At 52.3% G+C, this 16358-nt stretch overlaps 7 protein-coding genes across 7 annotated transcripts; 3 read left to right on the plus strand and 4 right to left on the minus strand.

Moving 5' to 3' along the window:
* Positions 1-162: 162 nt before the first annotated feature.
* On the minus strand, positions 163-1588 carry A1O5_02108 (uncharacterized protein; the record flags this gene model as incomplete). Its single annotated transcript, XM_007742724.1, has 2 exons — positions 163-1341; positions 1397-1588. The coding sequence occupies 2 exons, from the start codon at positions 1586-1588 to the stop codon at positions 163-165; spliced, it is 1371 nt and encodes a 456-aa protein (XP_007740914.1).
* Positions 1589-2987: 1399 nt separating this feature from the next.
* On the plus strand, positions 2988-3728 carry A1O5_02109 (uncharacterized protein; the record flags this gene model as incomplete). Its single annotated transcript, XM_007742725.1, has 1 exon — positions 2988-3728. One exon carries the CDS (start codon positions 2988-2990, stop codon positions 3726-3728), a length of 741 nt encoding a protein of 246 aa, XP_007740915.1.
* A 372-nt stretch (positions 3729-4100) lies between these two features.
* A1O5_02110 (uncharacterized protein) lies at positions 4101-5693 on the minus strand (the record flags this gene model as incomplete). Its single annotated transcript, XM_007742726.1, has 5 exons — positions 4101-4667; positions 4721-4850; positions 4903-5058; positions 5082-5358; positions 5411-5693. 5 exons carry the CDS (start codon positions 5691-5693, stop codon positions 4101-4103), a joined length of 1413 nt encoding a protein of 470 aa, XP_007740916.1.
* Positions 5694-6617: 924 nt separating this feature from the next.
* Positions 6618-8770, plus strand: A1O5_02111 (uncharacterized protein; the record flags this gene model as incomplete). Its single annotated transcript, XM_007742727.1, has 3 exons — positions 6618-6853; positions 7069-7652; positions 7761-8770. 3 exons carry the CDS (start codon positions 6618-6620, stop codon positions 8768-8770), a joined length of 1830 nt encoding a protein of 609 aa, XP_007740917.1.
* Positions 8771-8798: 28 nt separating this feature from the next.
* A1O5_02112 (uncharacterized protein) lies at positions 8799-10773 on the minus strand (the record flags this gene model as incomplete). The annotated part of the gene is made up of 3 exons (XM_007742728.1): positions 8799-10036; positions 10108-10270; positions 10345-10773. The coding sequence occupies 3 exons, from the start codon at positions 10771-10773 to the stop codon at positions 8799-8801; spliced, it is 1830 nt and encodes a 609-aa protein (XP_007740918.1).
* A 605-nt stretch (positions 10774-11378) lies between these two features.
* On the plus strand, positions 11379-12455 carry A1O5_02113 (uncharacterized protein; the record flags this gene model as incomplete). Its single annotated transcript, XM_007742729.1, has 3 exons — positions 11379-11672; positions 11751-12183; positions 12340-12455. The coding sequence occupies 3 exons, from the start codon at positions 11379-11381 to the stop codon at positions 12453-12455; spliced, it is 843 nt and encodes a 280-aa protein (XP_007740919.1).
* A 410-nt stretch (positions 12456-12865) lies between these two features.
* A1O5_02114 (uncharacterized protein) lies at positions 12866-15204 on the minus strand (the record flags this gene model as incomplete). The annotated part of the gene is made up of 6 exons (XM_007742730.1): positions 12866-14170; positions 14226-14361; positions 14408-14495; positions 14545-14692; positions 14745-14999; positions 15073-15204. 6 exons carry the CDS (start codon positions 15202-15204, stop codon positions 12866-12868), a joined length of 2064 nt encoding a protein of 687 aa, XP_007740920.1.
* Positions 15205-16358: the final 1154 nt, after the last annotated feature.

Below are 16358 nucleotides of genomic sequence, written 5' to 3' on the forward strand. Positions count from 1 at the left end.
ATCGAAGAAAGAGCTAGCGGGCATGCATGCACACGGCACGGACGCATCAATGGCGATATTATCAAGGGCACAAAAGGCCACCTTTTAAAGCTCAAGCAGACGAGCAGCCAATTCTGATGCGGAAGGCAACGCCGTCTCTAGCATACAACAATGAAAGACAAACTACTCCTCATTTTGGTCTTTGTTCTCCTCGGCGACGTCGTCCATCTCGTCATCCCAGTCCTCCATGTCATCGCTATCCCATTCTTCCTCGTCTGCTTCCTCATCGTCATCTTCATCGCCTTCACCACCGTCACCCTTGCCTGCATTGATTTTGGCATTCTTCTTGGCCAACTTCTTCCTCTCCACATTCTCCTTCTGCTCTTTCCGCCTTGATTCTTTCTCCTGCCGCTTCTTCTCCCATTTCTCCTCTAAGGCCTTCTCCTCCTCGCGGGTCTTGGTCACAAATTCGTTCCACATGACCCGTCCCTCGCAAATGCCTTCTTCCACTTTGACCATGCGGAGACGCATGCGGGGACCGAGTTCGACAAGTTTGACGGCTCTTTTTTCTACGTTGGAAGATCCGCCGTTTTCCCCAGACTCTTTCATCGTCGTGTCCTGATCTTTTTCTCTATTTTGCTGTTGCTTTTGTTTCTGCTGCTGTCTTTGTTGCTCTCGCCTGCTCAAGACGCGCTGAGTGGTGGTTTCTAGAACTTCAATCTCAGCATCGGTATCCAGTTCGGTCTCACTGGCGGACGTGTAACCCCCGGCTGATGGGTCCAGGATATAGTCTGCTACATCCTCCAGTTTGCCCAGGTTCGGCAGCGCTCCCGATTTTTTCTCTCGTAGACGCTGTTCGCTTGGATCAAACCTGCGGACTCGTTTTGAGACATCTGTTCGGCGGGTTGTGATTGCATAGTGGCGGAGGTTGATTATATATGTACCATCAGATTGAGGCTCGCGGTTTAATAGCAGAATCCGTCGTATTGAACTGAGTGGAGTAGTCTGCGGGGATATGGGAGGAAATATGGATTGGAATACAGTGGTAGTGAGAGATTCGAGCTGTTTCTTGATAGGGTCGGCTTTGGAATCTTCGGTTGCTTGAGAGGTGAAATTGTTCATGACCAACAACGGTGCATTCAAATATTCCTTCCCCCCTCCGCGAGGATGTTTCTGGGCCTTCGCTATGTCTTTGCATAAGGCGTAACGGTCGACTCGGAAAGTGAGGGTTGGTCCGCGAGGGGTAAGTGCAATTCTGAGGTGGACATTGCCGGATTGTGAGCGGGAGAAGAGGAAGAGGTGCGTTACACCTAGAGGTCCAGCCATAGCGGTGTAGTCTTTTAACTTGTTCGCTCGTCGTTCCTGAGTAAAGATGTTAGCATTGAGTTCTTGAGGCCGGTCTACCGAGTCTGCTCACTCTCAGCCTACTTGCAGTATCTGGCTCCATCACTGCTCGAAAATCTCTCGCCAGTTGTGTCACACTGGACCCGACGTCGCCTGCGCCCATGCGGATAACCATACTCTTGGGCCGTCGATTAGTCTGTCCTGGCTTTCCGGGGGCATTGTCGTCGGGCACATGAGTCCTCTTCTTTTTCCTTGCTTTGGCCATGGTCTTGCTCTTGGTCCCAAATTGTTGACGAGGAGCAATGCGGGCTGGCAGAGTTAAAATGGGGATATTTCGAGAGAGGAGCAAAGTCCGAGACAACTTTTTCTTATCGATAAGAAACACAGCGGTGAAGCATTGAGCCACCATGCGCAATTCTCTCGTCGGCGAGTTCGGTCATTTCGGTATAACGCTTGCGAAACTTGAGGTTTCAAGCTCTGTGCATTTCCGAGACAGATCCATATGGAAACGACATGGCAAATCTACTGTAAGCATGCTCTCCAGAGAGTGTGGATTTGCCGGGCAGTCAGAATTACAGATGGACCTGCCTGGTGGCCCCTTTACCACCTCTCCAAGACTGCTCTTACACGATCTGTCCATCACATGCAGGTTTGTTAGGCAGAAGACGTGGAGGAAAGGAGTCTCTATCGAAACGACAATCATGTGCAGCGCTCGGAAGGTGGCCACGATAATTCAGCAAACCTTAGCAGTGCTATTCTCGACAAACTGACCGAACTCATCAACATAATTCCCTGCGATCCTACCTGTCACTTGCAGCCAACAGGAAAATCAGACATGGCAGGGCGAGGTCTCGCATAGTGGAACATTTCGAAGAAGGCTCACTAGGCTTGACAATGGCTTCCTGGAGACCACTCGCCAGTTATTGAAAGACTACGGGCTCGGCTCAAATCAAGCCTGCTATTGCACACAAGCCGAAGTCGTGAGCAGTGTATGGCCCAAATCTGATCTTAGCTGGAAGAGATGACTGCATGAGGTCTATGCAAGCCTTCGAACAACTCCAATGTTTGTGGACTCACGAGAGAAGCCAGCATGCATATAGAAGACGGCGATGGTTCGTTTTGGATTGATTACAACATCGCCGATACCTCTCCCCCGGCACTGAAAGCATTTGGAGCACTTCCGTGTGGCCTACCAATTTATGCTCTCGGTGAGTCACGCCCCGTGTGCCTCGCATCTACCTCCAACAGCTGCGCCTGACTTGTCAGCGGCCACATTCCAAGGTGTGCCCTGTGTGCCCCTTTTTGCTCAAGCCCTTCAGCCTAGTGAGCCATTTCCAGTGGGAGACCGGGATCCCCGCATTGACTTGGGCTAGCTGGTCTGCGCCTCTCACCAATGACGTTGAAGACCCCTGACCAACTTCCGCAAGGCTGAGTCTCATCCTCCCATGTGGACGCCAATAGTGAGTCACTAGTTGGGATGGAAGGGTAACGTATAAATCCTCTCGAGGTCTATCTAAGGGTTTCTCGAGAATACCGTACAGAATCGACTCCCTTTCCCAGGAGCTCAAAGGCACCACCCATCGATCCCCCAGCACCAACTACTTACCCTTTTTTTTTAAGCCCGAACGCCTGTTCAGGAGACGAACCGAGAACAGCATACCACAATGCCACGCGGCCCTCAGGACTCCATCTATGCTGAGACGTACAAAGATCTGCGGTCTCAGAGACGCATCAGAAACCGACTCTCAAAGCAATCCGCCAAATATTATGGATATCGTGGCGTGCATTCCAGCTGGGTCGACCAACAATATCTCTCTGTAACCAGATCCCCTCAACCCTATTTCTATCCAAACCTCAACGTATTCGCGAGCTGCGCTCCACTAGTCATAGACGCCACTGACATGAAGGTGTCAACGTGGACAAAGCGTGACATGTGGCTGGACCGAGACGTCGACATCTGGCCGCTTGACAGAAGGCACCATAAGGGAAGGAGAATAAGGGAGAAGTACTGCTGGAAGTGGAACGAGCTGGAGATGGGCAGAAGGATGAGACAAAAAGCCAGGTATCTTGATCTTGCGGTTGAAGATGGTGAATCGCTCGCAGCGGACGATGGTGTTGGCACTGTTTATTGGGAGCTGGATGACCTCTGGCGTGAGGAGGTCGATGAAATCTTTAATGATAGGGGCGAGCGGCCGCCTCTCTTTGTTGATCTCGACGGTGAACGTCGCTTTGAAGGGATTTCCAACGAGTCCAGTCTTGACGAGGCTGACGGTTCCTGGGAGAGGGAACTCATCGAGTCTTATTGCGACACTGGAGACGGGGATGACTTCAGCATCATCTCGGAGCAAGAAATAATCGATGCCATGTCGTCAACCTCGATGGAGGATGATTATGAAATGGTATGAGAGTCTTTAATATCACAGGCCGATCATGGTGGGATTGGGGCTCTGCACAGTCCTCACTAACCGACGGCTATTGCTCCTTTCTCGGACAGACGGGACGTCATATTGAGTTTGGTGCAGAGATGGCTGATGCCAAAAGGCTCTCCTCAGCAACATCAACCAATACCATTAATCGCAAAACTCAGTCGACTAGAAATGTCACAAGCTGACTCATTCGCCTCGCGAATGTCTAGTGACAACTTTTCTTCTATGGTAATGACAGTGAGATCTAGAAGTATGCCTCCTCATGGTCAACAGAGAACAAAACCTTTCGGCTTCCCTCCTCGCTCGCGACTCTAATCATCTAGACCGGTTGGTTTCTCGTCTGGCAGTCTCTCACATAGATTCAACGTCCTTGTGCTTGCCATCGGCAGCCACATGGACCTTTGTTCTCCCTTCCAACACCGGAGATGCGCCCTCGCTCGACGTGACGCTATCGGTGCTGCCCTTGACGCCATAGATGACGCCCTGTTCGATCTCGTCAAGGGTGCGGCCTTTGGTTTCGGGGATCAACAATGTGCATAGGGCGGTAAGAGACATGATCCCCGCAAGGATACCGAGAACAGCAGGCAGTCCAATAGCGTCCGTGAGCGACCCAAAAGAAAAGGCAGTCACCACGGCGCCCGCCTTCCCCGAAGCTGCTGCGATACCATGCGCTGTCCCCCGGACTCGGGTCGGGAAGACCTCAACTGGCATTAGGAAGGTTGTACAGTTTGGTCCCATGTTGAGGAACAATTGGGACAGTGTGAACAGCGTCACCAATCCGGCGGTTGAACTATGATTGGACACGCCTGCCCAGATGGCATACAGGACAGCAACGACAACACTGCAGTAGAATTGTTGCTTCACTCTGCCGATCCAGTCGGGCAGGAATATTCCGATGTAGTAACCTGGAAGATATCCCTTTCCCCAAGGTCAACATATAATTCTCACCCAACGGAGAGGGTCCGTCTTACCGCAGCCGCTACGATGATATTGCCAACAGCAGTATTCCAGAGGGTGTGCCATGGGGTGGGTCCCTTGCCATAACCAATTCTCGACAGTACAATGCTCTGGTTGAGGTTGACTCCGTAGAAAGCAATGTCGCTTAACCTTCGTCAGTATATGGTAACCTGGGTGTGAAGAATGGTTGGCTCACAAGAGAAACCAGCACATGCTGACGGCGAATAGGACTTTTGCGTGCTTCCATTGCGAGAAATATACCTTGAAATCTCGGAATTGCTCACGAAGACCTCGTTTGCCGTCCCTCTTAAGAGACGTCTCCTCGGCAACATCTGTCGTGATTAGCGGATACCTTACAAGAGGCGAACGGTGTACTCACATTGTCGATAGGGCTTACTTTCAGGCATAGTCAAACGGAAATAGAGCGTGATGATGAGGGGAATAAGCCCTATGCCGAACAATAACCTCCACACCCATTGGAGGTGGTATATGTTGTCGTTGACAGACGACTTGAAGGCCGCCAGAAGGACAAGGTAAACTATGCCAACAGTCATACCCCCAAAACCAATAGAGGCGAAGACTGCGAGCACAAGCTTAGCCCGAGAGCGCAGAGGATTATGTTCGGCGGACAAAGCTGAGGTCATTGGATAGTCTGCGGCAGGTAAGATGTGCGTACTGTCAAAATGCTCTTCTTCACTGCTTACCTCCACCGATCCCAATGCCCGTCACCACCCGAAACACAGACATCCACGCAATAACATCGTGGTGCGAGAAGCCCTTCCATGGCATCAAGACAACCAAGAAGGTACCAAGTATTGTCACCATGAGCTCTTTGCCGTAGATGCTATGACGGCCCAGGGCATCGCCGAAGATTCCGAAACCAATCTGGCCCACAATCATGCCCATAGAGAGCGATGCTTTGATGGTGTCCGCCGGGACTGTAGGAACCGTGTTCTTCTCATCTTGGAAGTAGAGATATCCGAGCATGGGGACAGCTGCAAGGATCAGCGAATGGTAGACATAAGTTGGAAAAGGGGGAAGGACCAAGCCCAATGCTCAGGTTCAGGTACCCATCACCAAACAAACCAACACCCGCGACCACCAGAAATTTCAGAAAGGAGAAGCTGGACGCTGTGTTGAACATGATGAGAATGACGGGAAATGACCGAGATAGCTTGAGTTAGGGATTGGGGTTGGTGGTTATTTCCCAGCTCAACCTTGTTGCCATCGCTGCAAATATACATCTTTTCAAGCACCCCTACCGGACTGAAGACTTCGCACGGATCTCGGGCCAAGACCGCGCTCGCTGTATATACTTCGAGACCTGTTTCTCTATCATAGACGTTATCTGACATGATTTAGAAGCTGCATAACGAATTGATGGACACCGGTCAACCACGTGCAAATGTGCTTTGAAAAGACAATCTCACACGGTATCAATGAGGTCTGAACATGCCCCGTTGACTTCTTCCCGGCACCTGGGATGAAGACCGCAAGGCCAGCGAAGAATCCTGCAAAAATTCGACCCTTGTCCGGCCTTAGAGGCAAAGAACAGGGCAGCCACCCGCCGACTGGGCCGAGTTGCAAAGAAAAAGGAGAGCGTTGAGATGAGCGGGAACCGGCTGGCCATCAATCCCGCCACGTGGACACAGGTGAGGCAGGAAGAATTGAATGTAAAGACAGTGTTTGTGATCACTGCTCTATGAGTATGTTGATGAAATTATTGTAATGCCAATACATAAGAGGTAATGCCCCATCCGTACCGCCAAAGAGCGGGACCCAATCACGTCAGCATGTTCCCGCGCCGCCATTGGTCGGAGACGCACGACATCAACCCGCCGGCGATCGAGGCGACGTTCCTTCTTCTCTCCTTGTCACAACTGCAACTGTCTGCAAGCACCAGCTGTGACCATGGCGACGAGCCCCAGCGACCCCGGCTCATCGGCCGTGCAGGCTCTTCGAGACTCTTTTGGCGACCGCAAGCCTATCGACATCAGCCGGAAAATCACCGCATGCGTGTCTTGTCGGAAACAGAAGATCAAATGCCATATGGGAGATGGCGCTCCACCCTGCACCAGATGTAAGAAACGAGGGCTGTCATGTGTCGTCAATCGGAGTTTGCAAATGCTGCTTGAAAGCGACGTAGCGTGAGTCCAAATTACATACCCCTCCACAAGCCCATGGGACAGCCGAGCATGTGCCAGTCCCGCGTCAATGGATGCAATAACACCGAGGCTGTCGTTCTGCAGCATGCTCGACATTGCCGGCAAGAGCAGTTGTGAACCCCCATGGACGGGACTGGCACCGCTTTTTCTCCGTCAATTTGGTGCAAGCTTGCGCGAGCAAGGCTGACGCCCAGCAGATGGAAAGCCAACGTCGAAGAGAAATTGCGCATGCTGGAAGATTCTGTCGGTCGGCTCAACCAGCAGTGCGGTGGCATCCAAAACGCCACCGCCTATGCTCCTCCGAAGACTCCTGTTGCGCAACTTCCAACCCAACCGGATGCCATCATGACCACCCAACAGCCTCAGCCGACGGAGCCAGGCTGGGAAGTCGTGATGGATCTGAACAGAGGGCCGGGAGTGGTACCGGCGTCTTGTGTGTCGGAAGTATCAGATGCCTCGCCAGGGGTTGCTCGTCAGAACTTGGCTGACAGCTTCGACCTCATTGATCAAGGCATCATTACGCTTGACGATGCCGAAGCGTTCTTCCGACTGTATGCGCGCCGCCTCGATCACTTCTTGTACAGGATTTTGGCCGAGCATGATTCTCTGGCCAGCGTTCGGAAAAGCTCACCACTCTTGACGGCTGCCATCTGCGCCGTGGGAGCCCTTCATACCCCATCCAATTTATATCACGCTTGCTATCAGCACTTTGTCAGTTTGGCATGCTCGAAGATGTTTTCCAAGAAAAACAATCATGATGACGTCCGCGCGTTTTGCATTGGTGCTTTCTGGTTAAGTGACATTTCGTGGACGCTCGTTGGGGCAGGCAAGTGACCGCATGCTGCCAACGTCCCAAGAACCCTGTGCTGACCCCTGGTGCCATGGACAGCTGCTCGTCTTGCGGGCGAACTGAACCTCCACCGCTGTATACCCAAAGCTCCGCACACAAAACGGGCCTGTTATCTGCGCACTCGGTTATACTATCTCGTATTTGTTTGCGACCACCATTTCTCAATCTGCTACGGGAGACCTCCTTTAACAAGGGATTTCACCACAATCACTCCTCCAAGTCAGTTTCTCCAATCCGAGTTTGCAACCGAGGATGATGCTCGCCTTGTCAGCCAGGTAGAAATCTGGACAATCAGCACGCGCGTCTTCGATCAATTTAGCCTAGACCCCGAAGCACATCTGTCGGATCAATTGATCCCTCAACTCCGCCGATTGAGTATTGCTTTGGACACTTGGCGAGCTGACTGGAATGAGCGATTTCATTTCAATGAGTGCGTGGGCAACTACCCTCGTAAGGGAGTAGGGCTGCATTATCACTTTGCGAAGTTGTTTCTCTGCTCTCATGCCTTCAGAAGGGCGCCCGTCGCCGGAGGTGAACATCTCCAGCTGGATCCTGACCTAGAGGAATTCGCGACAAGTGCGGTACATTCAGCAACCTCGATCCTGCAAGTTATCGCGGCAGATCAGGAGATCCAGTCATACCTGCACGGACTTCCGGCATACTTTGATACAATGATCGCCTTCGCCTTTGTCTTCCTCCTGAAAATTACTATCAAGAATCCTGCCAACCTCCGAGTTGACAAGGCCGGAATCGCCGAGACTTTGGATGTCCTGGCGACCGTCTTGAATAATATAGCAACTAAAATGCACCCGCGCCATTTGTTGACTAGTATTGCGAGCAGTGCACGAAAGCTGTTGGATCGGTTTTCCGGCCAGGAAGTGGCTCCAGTGCAGTCCCAGGCCGTGCCAGGTCCACCGGCCCCTTTCGACCCAGCCAACCAGTGGCTCAGCCCTACAGACGCCCTGTTCCTTGAGAATTATGACTTTCTGTATTCGCCAAGCGGTGACCTGAATTTTGACCCAGAGCTTGGATTTTCCCATCACCAGTAACCAACCACACTGTGTTGCAGACACCCTCTCACAGATTAAGAGCCAGATCGAAGGCATCGAAATTCCTCCACTCTCGGTCTTCAACTGTACCGGTAATAGCAAGAGATCTTAGTAGAGGGATTGGTTGCTCGGAAAGGCCTCCGTGAGAGCGAAGCCGATGGTCCCGTAAATTGTCGAGCACATGTTCTTCCTTCCGACTTCCGAGAACGGCATTCTCTTTGGAGACCAGCACAATATCTCCTTCGCGGTCGAGAGGCATCTCGAATATTTGAGCTGCTGTTGTTCCGTCAAGAGCTAGCTCGATTTGAGGGAAGGCTCGACAGTATGTCAGTGCGTCTTCGATGTTAATGTCTGGTCGATTCAAGTACACTCGCACAAAAGAGCCGAGTGCGCCGTGGTGGCGAACGAAGGGATCTGTGATTGGGCAAATGACCCTAGAGGAGCCTCCTCCAAACTTGCGATCCAGCTCCTCTTCGACAAAGAGAACATTTGGTGTGCCGTCATCTTTGCACTTGTCGCTCATTCCGTGGTCTCCAGTAACGACGACAGAAGCGCCCAGTTGAACCAACCGTCCAATGCATTCATCAACAGTTGACATGAAAGCATTTGCTTCCTTGCTTCCAGGAGCATATTTGTGCTGGACATAATCCGACAGTGTCAGGTAGAACAAGTCCGCCCGATTTTCCTCGAGCAGCTTGATGCCCGCTTCAAGCACAAACAAAGATAGGTCTCCTGAGTATTGGTCAGGAGTGGGAATGCCCAGCCACCTCTCAACATCAGAGATGCCATTTTCCGTGAGGGAACACTTGTTAGCGTATTGGGCTGAAAAACAGATGTCTCCTCGCGAACAATTCAAGCCGTGATTGATGATTGCCCTCAGCTTGTCTTTCGCTGTTATCGCAGCCACACGGACGCCACGCTTCGACATCTGCTCCAGGATGGTCGACCCCCAAAGCAATGTGTCATCGACAATCATTTCCTCCTTTCGAGTGGTCCGGTCCAGGAAGAAGTTCCCCGAGATGCCGTGTAAAGACGTCGGTGCCCCGGTGATGATGGAGACGTTGTTGGGATTAGTGAATGCTGGCATGGCACATTTTGCGGTTGCAGCGAAGCCTGATTGGACGAACTTGGCCATATTAGGAATGCTGCCATCGGAGACTCCTTGTTCGAGGTACTCGGGATCAAAGCCGTCAATACAGATCACCACAGTGGGTCTTTCGGGAAGCTTGTATTTTCTTCCGTGCAGCTCAAAGACAGATCGCGACTCTCCAGAGTACATCCTCGAGATTAGCCTTGCGTCTCTGGGGAGTACGGGAGTTATGGCTTATGACACTCACCGAGCAGGCTTTTGGTCGCCATTCGTTCGTAATATTCGAGCGGAAGTGTCACCATGTTGGGCACCTTGGCCATGTCGTCCCAACGTCGAACAGCCAGTTTGGCCTCTAGAAGAGGATCCTTCTGGGCTTCGATGACTTCCTGTTGAGTGAAGGTACCGCCCTGCTCTTGGTTTCAGCCTTGAGACCAGAAGCGTACTGGTCTTGGTGATTGTGCGCTGACATCTGAGGAACACGTACCTGGAATTTCAAAGTTGTCTTACTTGACCGACTTAAGCCGTTGTAATAATCTTTATCCACGGCCGTCAGGTATCGTTTTGCCATGACATGCGCGCCGACCAGTTGGCAGATCGATTCGCTAAACCCAAGGCCTCGGAGGTACTTCTCGCCCAAGATCTCGTGGCTCTCGCGTCCAACGAAGACTCCGTCTGCAGCGATCATGGCGGGCATTTTCTCCGCTGCAGGGATGAATCGACCGACATCGTGGAGCAAAGCGCCTAGCACGGTGTCATCGTCTGCGCTTGCTTGTACTGCAAGCTGACCGGCCTGCAGGGTGTGCTCAAGCTGGGATACGTGCTCGCCCAGGTAGTCGCCCTTCCCTTGGACGGCTATGAACTGAAAGAGTTCTTTGACGCAATCGCGGGCGTGGCGCTCGACGGAGGGGAGCATTTTGGTGCTTTCTGTCTGTCTGTTCGGCGCTCAAATTCGTGGTGTCGAATTCATGGACAATCTGATTCGACTGATATTCAGATAGGGTTTGAAAGTTGAAAAATTTATGGTGTTTTGAGTTGGGTTTGTCCTCAATTTGGAGGTCATCTGTCTCCTTGTACACTCTGTCCGACGCACTCAAATCGAAGAGCGGGTCGGCAGGTCACCGATGACTGCCTGCCACACCGGATTGAAGATCGAGTTCTTCAGCCTAGAGCGATCTGCGTACGGTGGCACCAGAGCGAGTCGGTGGGGATTCGTGCTTCCGTCTGAACAGTGGACCTGGTAGTCTTTCAAAGGCTCTTAACCTGGTCATCAAGATCCTGTTCTGCAGGCCTCAGGCGGAGTTCGACCGAGTGCTTGGCACCGGCACGAAGACCGCAAGGCTCGGGCTAGCAGGGTTAAAAGTCTCTGCAGCCTGCAGTATTAAACGGCTTTGAAATATGGCGAATCCGGGGTTGGATGATACAGGAGTAAGTTCTTTTGGCCGAGTTGCTTTCAAGACAAGCCTGACTCAACCTTGAATACTTCCATTTCCACCGTTCAGACTGACAAAATAGTCTGGCATGGCGTCCTTCGTACCGAGCCCTGAACTCGTGGAGCAGTTCCACCGCGACGGCTTCCTTGTGCTCCGTGCCAAGGAGCACAGTCTCGTCAGGCCCGAACAGTTGCAGGCCTGGACAAGAGAGGTTCGTGAGTGGCCGGCTGAAAAGGGCAAGTGGATGCCGTATCATGAAGTCAACACCGATGGCACTCGACAGCTGATGAGGACTGAAAACTTTGTGGACTATCATCCTGAGTTCCATGCCTTGCTGTGCGGCGATGCGCTGGCGAAGATTTTGAAGAGCGTTTCAGGAGATGTAAGTTATGTTAGTCCTGTTAAGATTGAGTGTGATCGCCCCTTGGGGAAGAGTTGGTTTAGTTAACATCGAACTTAGGACATGCTTCTCTTCAAAGACAAGATCAACTATAAACTCCGCTCAGGTAACGGATTCGCAGCGCACCTGGACGCGCCCGCATACGACCACATTGGCAAGATTGAACACCTCACAGCCAACTTCGCCGTCGACGAGGCGACCCCCGAAAACGGTTGTATCGAAGTCGTGCCTGGGTCGCACAGGATGGACGTTGAACTCTCCCACGGCGGCGCCATCTCCAAGGCCTGGGAAAATAGCCAGGAGTGGACCAAAGTGCCCCTTCGGCCCGGCGACGTGCTGTTGTTTGGAAGTCACCTCGCGCACAGGAGCGGGCCGAACCACACCACCAGCAACAGAAGCAGCATCTATGCGACGTACCACGGCAAAAGCGACGGAGTGGATCTGCGACAAAGGTATTATAAGCATAGGAGGGAGAACTTCCCGCCTGACCACGGTGAGTTCCAAGAACCCCATTACTGGCGCTGGTAACGGCACTGGCACTGGGTTTTGCATCGACAGAGCTTCGTTTCCTTCGATTGATCAATTGCTTGATTACTTGAGCCGAAAAGCGAGGCTGACACTATTCTCTTTCACTTTTGGTTCGTAACAGAACGCGAGGCCGGAAAGGATTATAGCCAGGGATACAAGACGTACGGGTTCGCGGCGCCGTTCATGTCGGAGAAACAGGTCGAGCAGGATAAAGCGAGGGTACAGCCTGTTCATTAAGCGCAGGACAGAGTGGGAAGGGAAGAGAGGAAGGGAACGGAGGCGTGCCCTTGTCAGATTCTCTCGGGTGCGCCATGGCACTTTGGCTAGCTAGCATAGTTGAGTTCCTGCCTGCTTGCTTGAACATTTGCTGATTGCATTTCTATGTCAACTGGGGGCCGAGGGGGGGGCAGGGCAATGCATCATCATTACCATCATGGCAAATCAAAAAAGGGGGGCGATGGAATGATTTGGTATGTAACCACAATGAATAAATATCGAACGAGTTCAGGGCATGCAGTATAGCATTAATCAAACACTTCTCACACACCAGTCCGTGCTCGAGACGATGGGGAAACCCCTGGCTTGGGGAAAGGGCTCTCAGAAACCGTGCTCGGGGAAGCATCACAAGGGATGCGTTTCATTCGCCCTCAAATTGATCTTGCAATGCGATGAGCTTCTTCAAAGCGGCGGAGCTTCTCCTTCAAGTCGGCCCGCGCATGGGTGGTGCTATGGTTCTCGGCAGCAATGGATGCGAGATCCTCATCCGAGAGATTGCCGACAAATTCGCCGTCAAACATGCCCACGAAGCCGCCAAGGGCCAGCCACCACCTCTCTACCACCGCCATGACGACATTGTCCATGAACCTTTTGATGGCTACTTTGTAGTATGCCTTGAGGATGTCGTGGATGTCATAGACCGCTTGGTCTTCGTTGCCCAGGTGTGCGGCGTTGGCCAGAGCCGTAAGATCTGCCTGGACGAAAGCGCCATCTGCGATCCCGAGCCTCTCCAATCGCAAGATGACGCGCTCCTTCCGTGCTGCAGCCAGGTTGTCCGCGTAGTAGTGGTTGACGGTTTGCAAGATCCCTCCTCTCTCGTCACCCAGAACATTTTCAAGGGTGCGGTAGGCTTGGGTGACAGATTCATCAAACACGGGCGTCAGCCGAGCCTGTAAACGGTCTTGAATTGTCGGATCAACGATCAACAGGCGAAGAACAGCGGTGAGGAAAGAATCGATAGTCGACCTCACACTCTCCAGATGCTTCTTTGCCAGTTCCTGCCACTTGGATGTTTGTTGGCGAAAGAGGTTCTCAATCAGAGCCGGGTTGACGCAGCCCGGCAGCTCACAGCCGCGCGACTCGAGATAAGATGTCCGGATCCACTCGTAGATGGTGGAAGCCTCTGAGTTCTCAGATTGGTACATTGGGTCTTCCTTGTCGTTAGTATTTCTGAATGCTCTGGTATGGCCTTGCTTCGACATCTCTTTCTCAAAACCATCGCTCAAATTTCGCACATGCATCCTCAATTTCAATGGGTGATCGGGCAACAGGACGGCATCATAGATGCCTTTGAGAGAATCCGAGACCTTCTTTTGATACCTGCTAGCGATTCCATTCAAATATTGGCGCCGTTCCATGGTTGACTGCCGAGGTGGGCCTAAGTCTTCGATGTCGGCCCGTAGCCGCCTACATCGGTTGTCGATTTCGACCACCACGGCAGGGAATTCGCGGCGGATGTGTTCGTACAGAAGTTGCGCAAGGAATGTCCCCAGGGCCGGGATACCCACCCTATCTTTGTGAAGCTCGCTCCATGGGCTGGCCGTGAAGAATTCCCGCTCTTTTGCGTGATGTTCTTTCAAAGATACGCCTGACTTGATTTCTGCAGGAGATCTGTTTCGGACGGCAAACCATCCGTGCTGCAGCTTCTCGACGGTATTTTGCGCGAGGCGGATAACCTGAATGATTTAGTCAAGAAGAGAAAGACACCACGCAGAAGGAAAAGGCGCCTACCCCGACTTCATCACCACGTTGCACAAGGTCACACTTGGTGATGATACCTACGGTTCTGTAGCCGCGTGGATCAACCCCACGGGCCCTTTCAAAAACCTCTTGCATTGCCAGATTGTTACTCCCATCCATGACCGCCCTTGGAACGTTAGCAGGTCTCCATGCCAGTTAATGTTGGACCTTACAATATGACAGTTCGTGGATCTGAAATATAGCCCGTTATAAGTTTGTGAATGATTTTACGGTCCTCGTCTTTTTGATAACGGGTGGTATCTGTATCTGATCAGCCTCTCCTTTGTAGCTCCTGTCGAAGGCCACCAACTGTGAAAGAGGCCGGGAACATCCACGACACTTAGGTGATGATGCTCTGGTCCTGCCAGCTCTACCTTTAAAACGTTGTCGGAAAAGCGCCTCTCCAGATTTTCCAGGTCAGCGGCTCCTGCTCGCGGAAGACCCATGACCTCAGATGCCTTTGCAGCTCAACTTTTGCCACAGTGTGACAGGCAGGGACGCTATACTCACCTCATCGAGAATGCGAGCAAACTCTGCTTCGCCAAACGCGCCATCTTTGATGGAACGTGCGAACTTGCCCAACCTTGCACTTTCATCGGCATTGTTGATGTTGCTAGGCCCGGGGATTATGGAAACGTGCAGGGCAGCCTCGGAAGCCGCTGTCCTGCGGAGCACGATTTGCGTCGCATGCCTGGTGCACAGATCACTGGCGACGGGAAAAGGCAGTCCGGTCAGGCCTTCGAGCAGTGATGACTTCCCGCTAGACTAGTCTCCGACGACAATAAGCTGTCCTGACTTAGTCTCAGAACTAGAAGAGAGATCTAGCAGGAACAGATACCTGAGGTAGCGACAAATCCTCACCGACGCCTAGTTCTCGGAGCTGATCAACAACGCTGAGATAGGCCTGGCGCCTGTCCTGGTGAGGACTGCCAAGAGCTTCGAGATTGAGGGATGCTGGCTTTGGGGTCATGATGCTCTGTCGTGTGGTTGAGCGGGAGAAGATCCACGACGTCTGGCATTCCGACCATATTTATAGCTTTCGTTTCCTCTGGGCCTGTCAACACCGTCCTCGGATGGACGAAGCCCACATGAGATTCGCGTATTCGGCATCGTTAACGTTAGCCTCCTCCGAAGGCGAGTAGGAATGGTCGTTGAAGGAGGACTATCAGCAGTCCCTGTCAAACCAGAGTTCTGCACAAACATGGTTGGCTGTTGTCTCCCTGCAGCATGAGGCCAAGGAAAAATGAGGCCTATCATGTCAGCAAGCAGCCAATCAAGACGCAGATGATGGCGTCGACTGGGAAATATATGAAGGCGTCCATCTTCGCCTTTCTTCTTCTTTTCCTTCTCTTCGCTGCGGTGCTGTCAGGCTTCTTGCGCCCGCCAGTCACCACGCTCTTTTTTCACTCACCGTCATAATCTCGTTGTTTTCTCTTGTGCAGACGCGCGGGCTTTCACAGGGCTGATTCCCAGGGCCGTGGAAGGCCCAAACAAACCCGCGGCGGTAGTAGATTTCGAGGAATAGTCAATCAGGGCCCGGCCAACAGCATCTCCATCACTATCACTCGGAACAGTTCATCGACCCCTGGTTCCTTGACCGTCGGAATTATATCCCGCTCCCTGAAGAGCCCTATCCAGCACAAGAATCAACTCGAGATGACCTTGGTTGCGCTCGCTCACCATCTTCCCAAGGCGATAGCAACGTCCAGCAAACGACTCAGCAAGAACTCATTCACACTCTTTCCCAGGATTTACCACAGGCGGATGCTCAAGGACCATCACAAGACCAAACTCTCACTAGGATATCGCCTGGAGAGTCTGATGGGCCACCGTACGAATGTCATCAATGTCCTTCAACTTTTTCCCATCGCTATCTTGTGAAGTAGGTGTTTGTCCTTCGGCTCCATTTCCTGTTGCATCTTCTAATCTCATGTTTGTGGTGTTAGCCGCCACACCAGAACGCATACCCGGCCATTCAAGTGCAATCATCCATCCTGTGCTGACAGTGGCGGGTTCGTGTACAAGAAAGACCTCGACCGTCATCGCAGACAAAGCCATCCGGAGACGGTCGAGGCCGGCGTAATGTTCTGGTGTCATGTCAAACACTGCAAACGGAGAGCAAAG

Source organism: Cladophialophora psammophila, assembly GCF_000585535.1.
Source record: "Cladophialophora psammophila CBS 110553 chromosome Unknown aczJe-supercont1.2, whole genome shotgun sequence".
Classification (NCBI taxonomy): domain Eukaryota; kingdom Fungi; phylum Ascomycota; class Eurotiomycetes; order Chaetothyriales; family Herpotrichiellaceae; genus Cladophialophora; species Cladophialophora psammophila.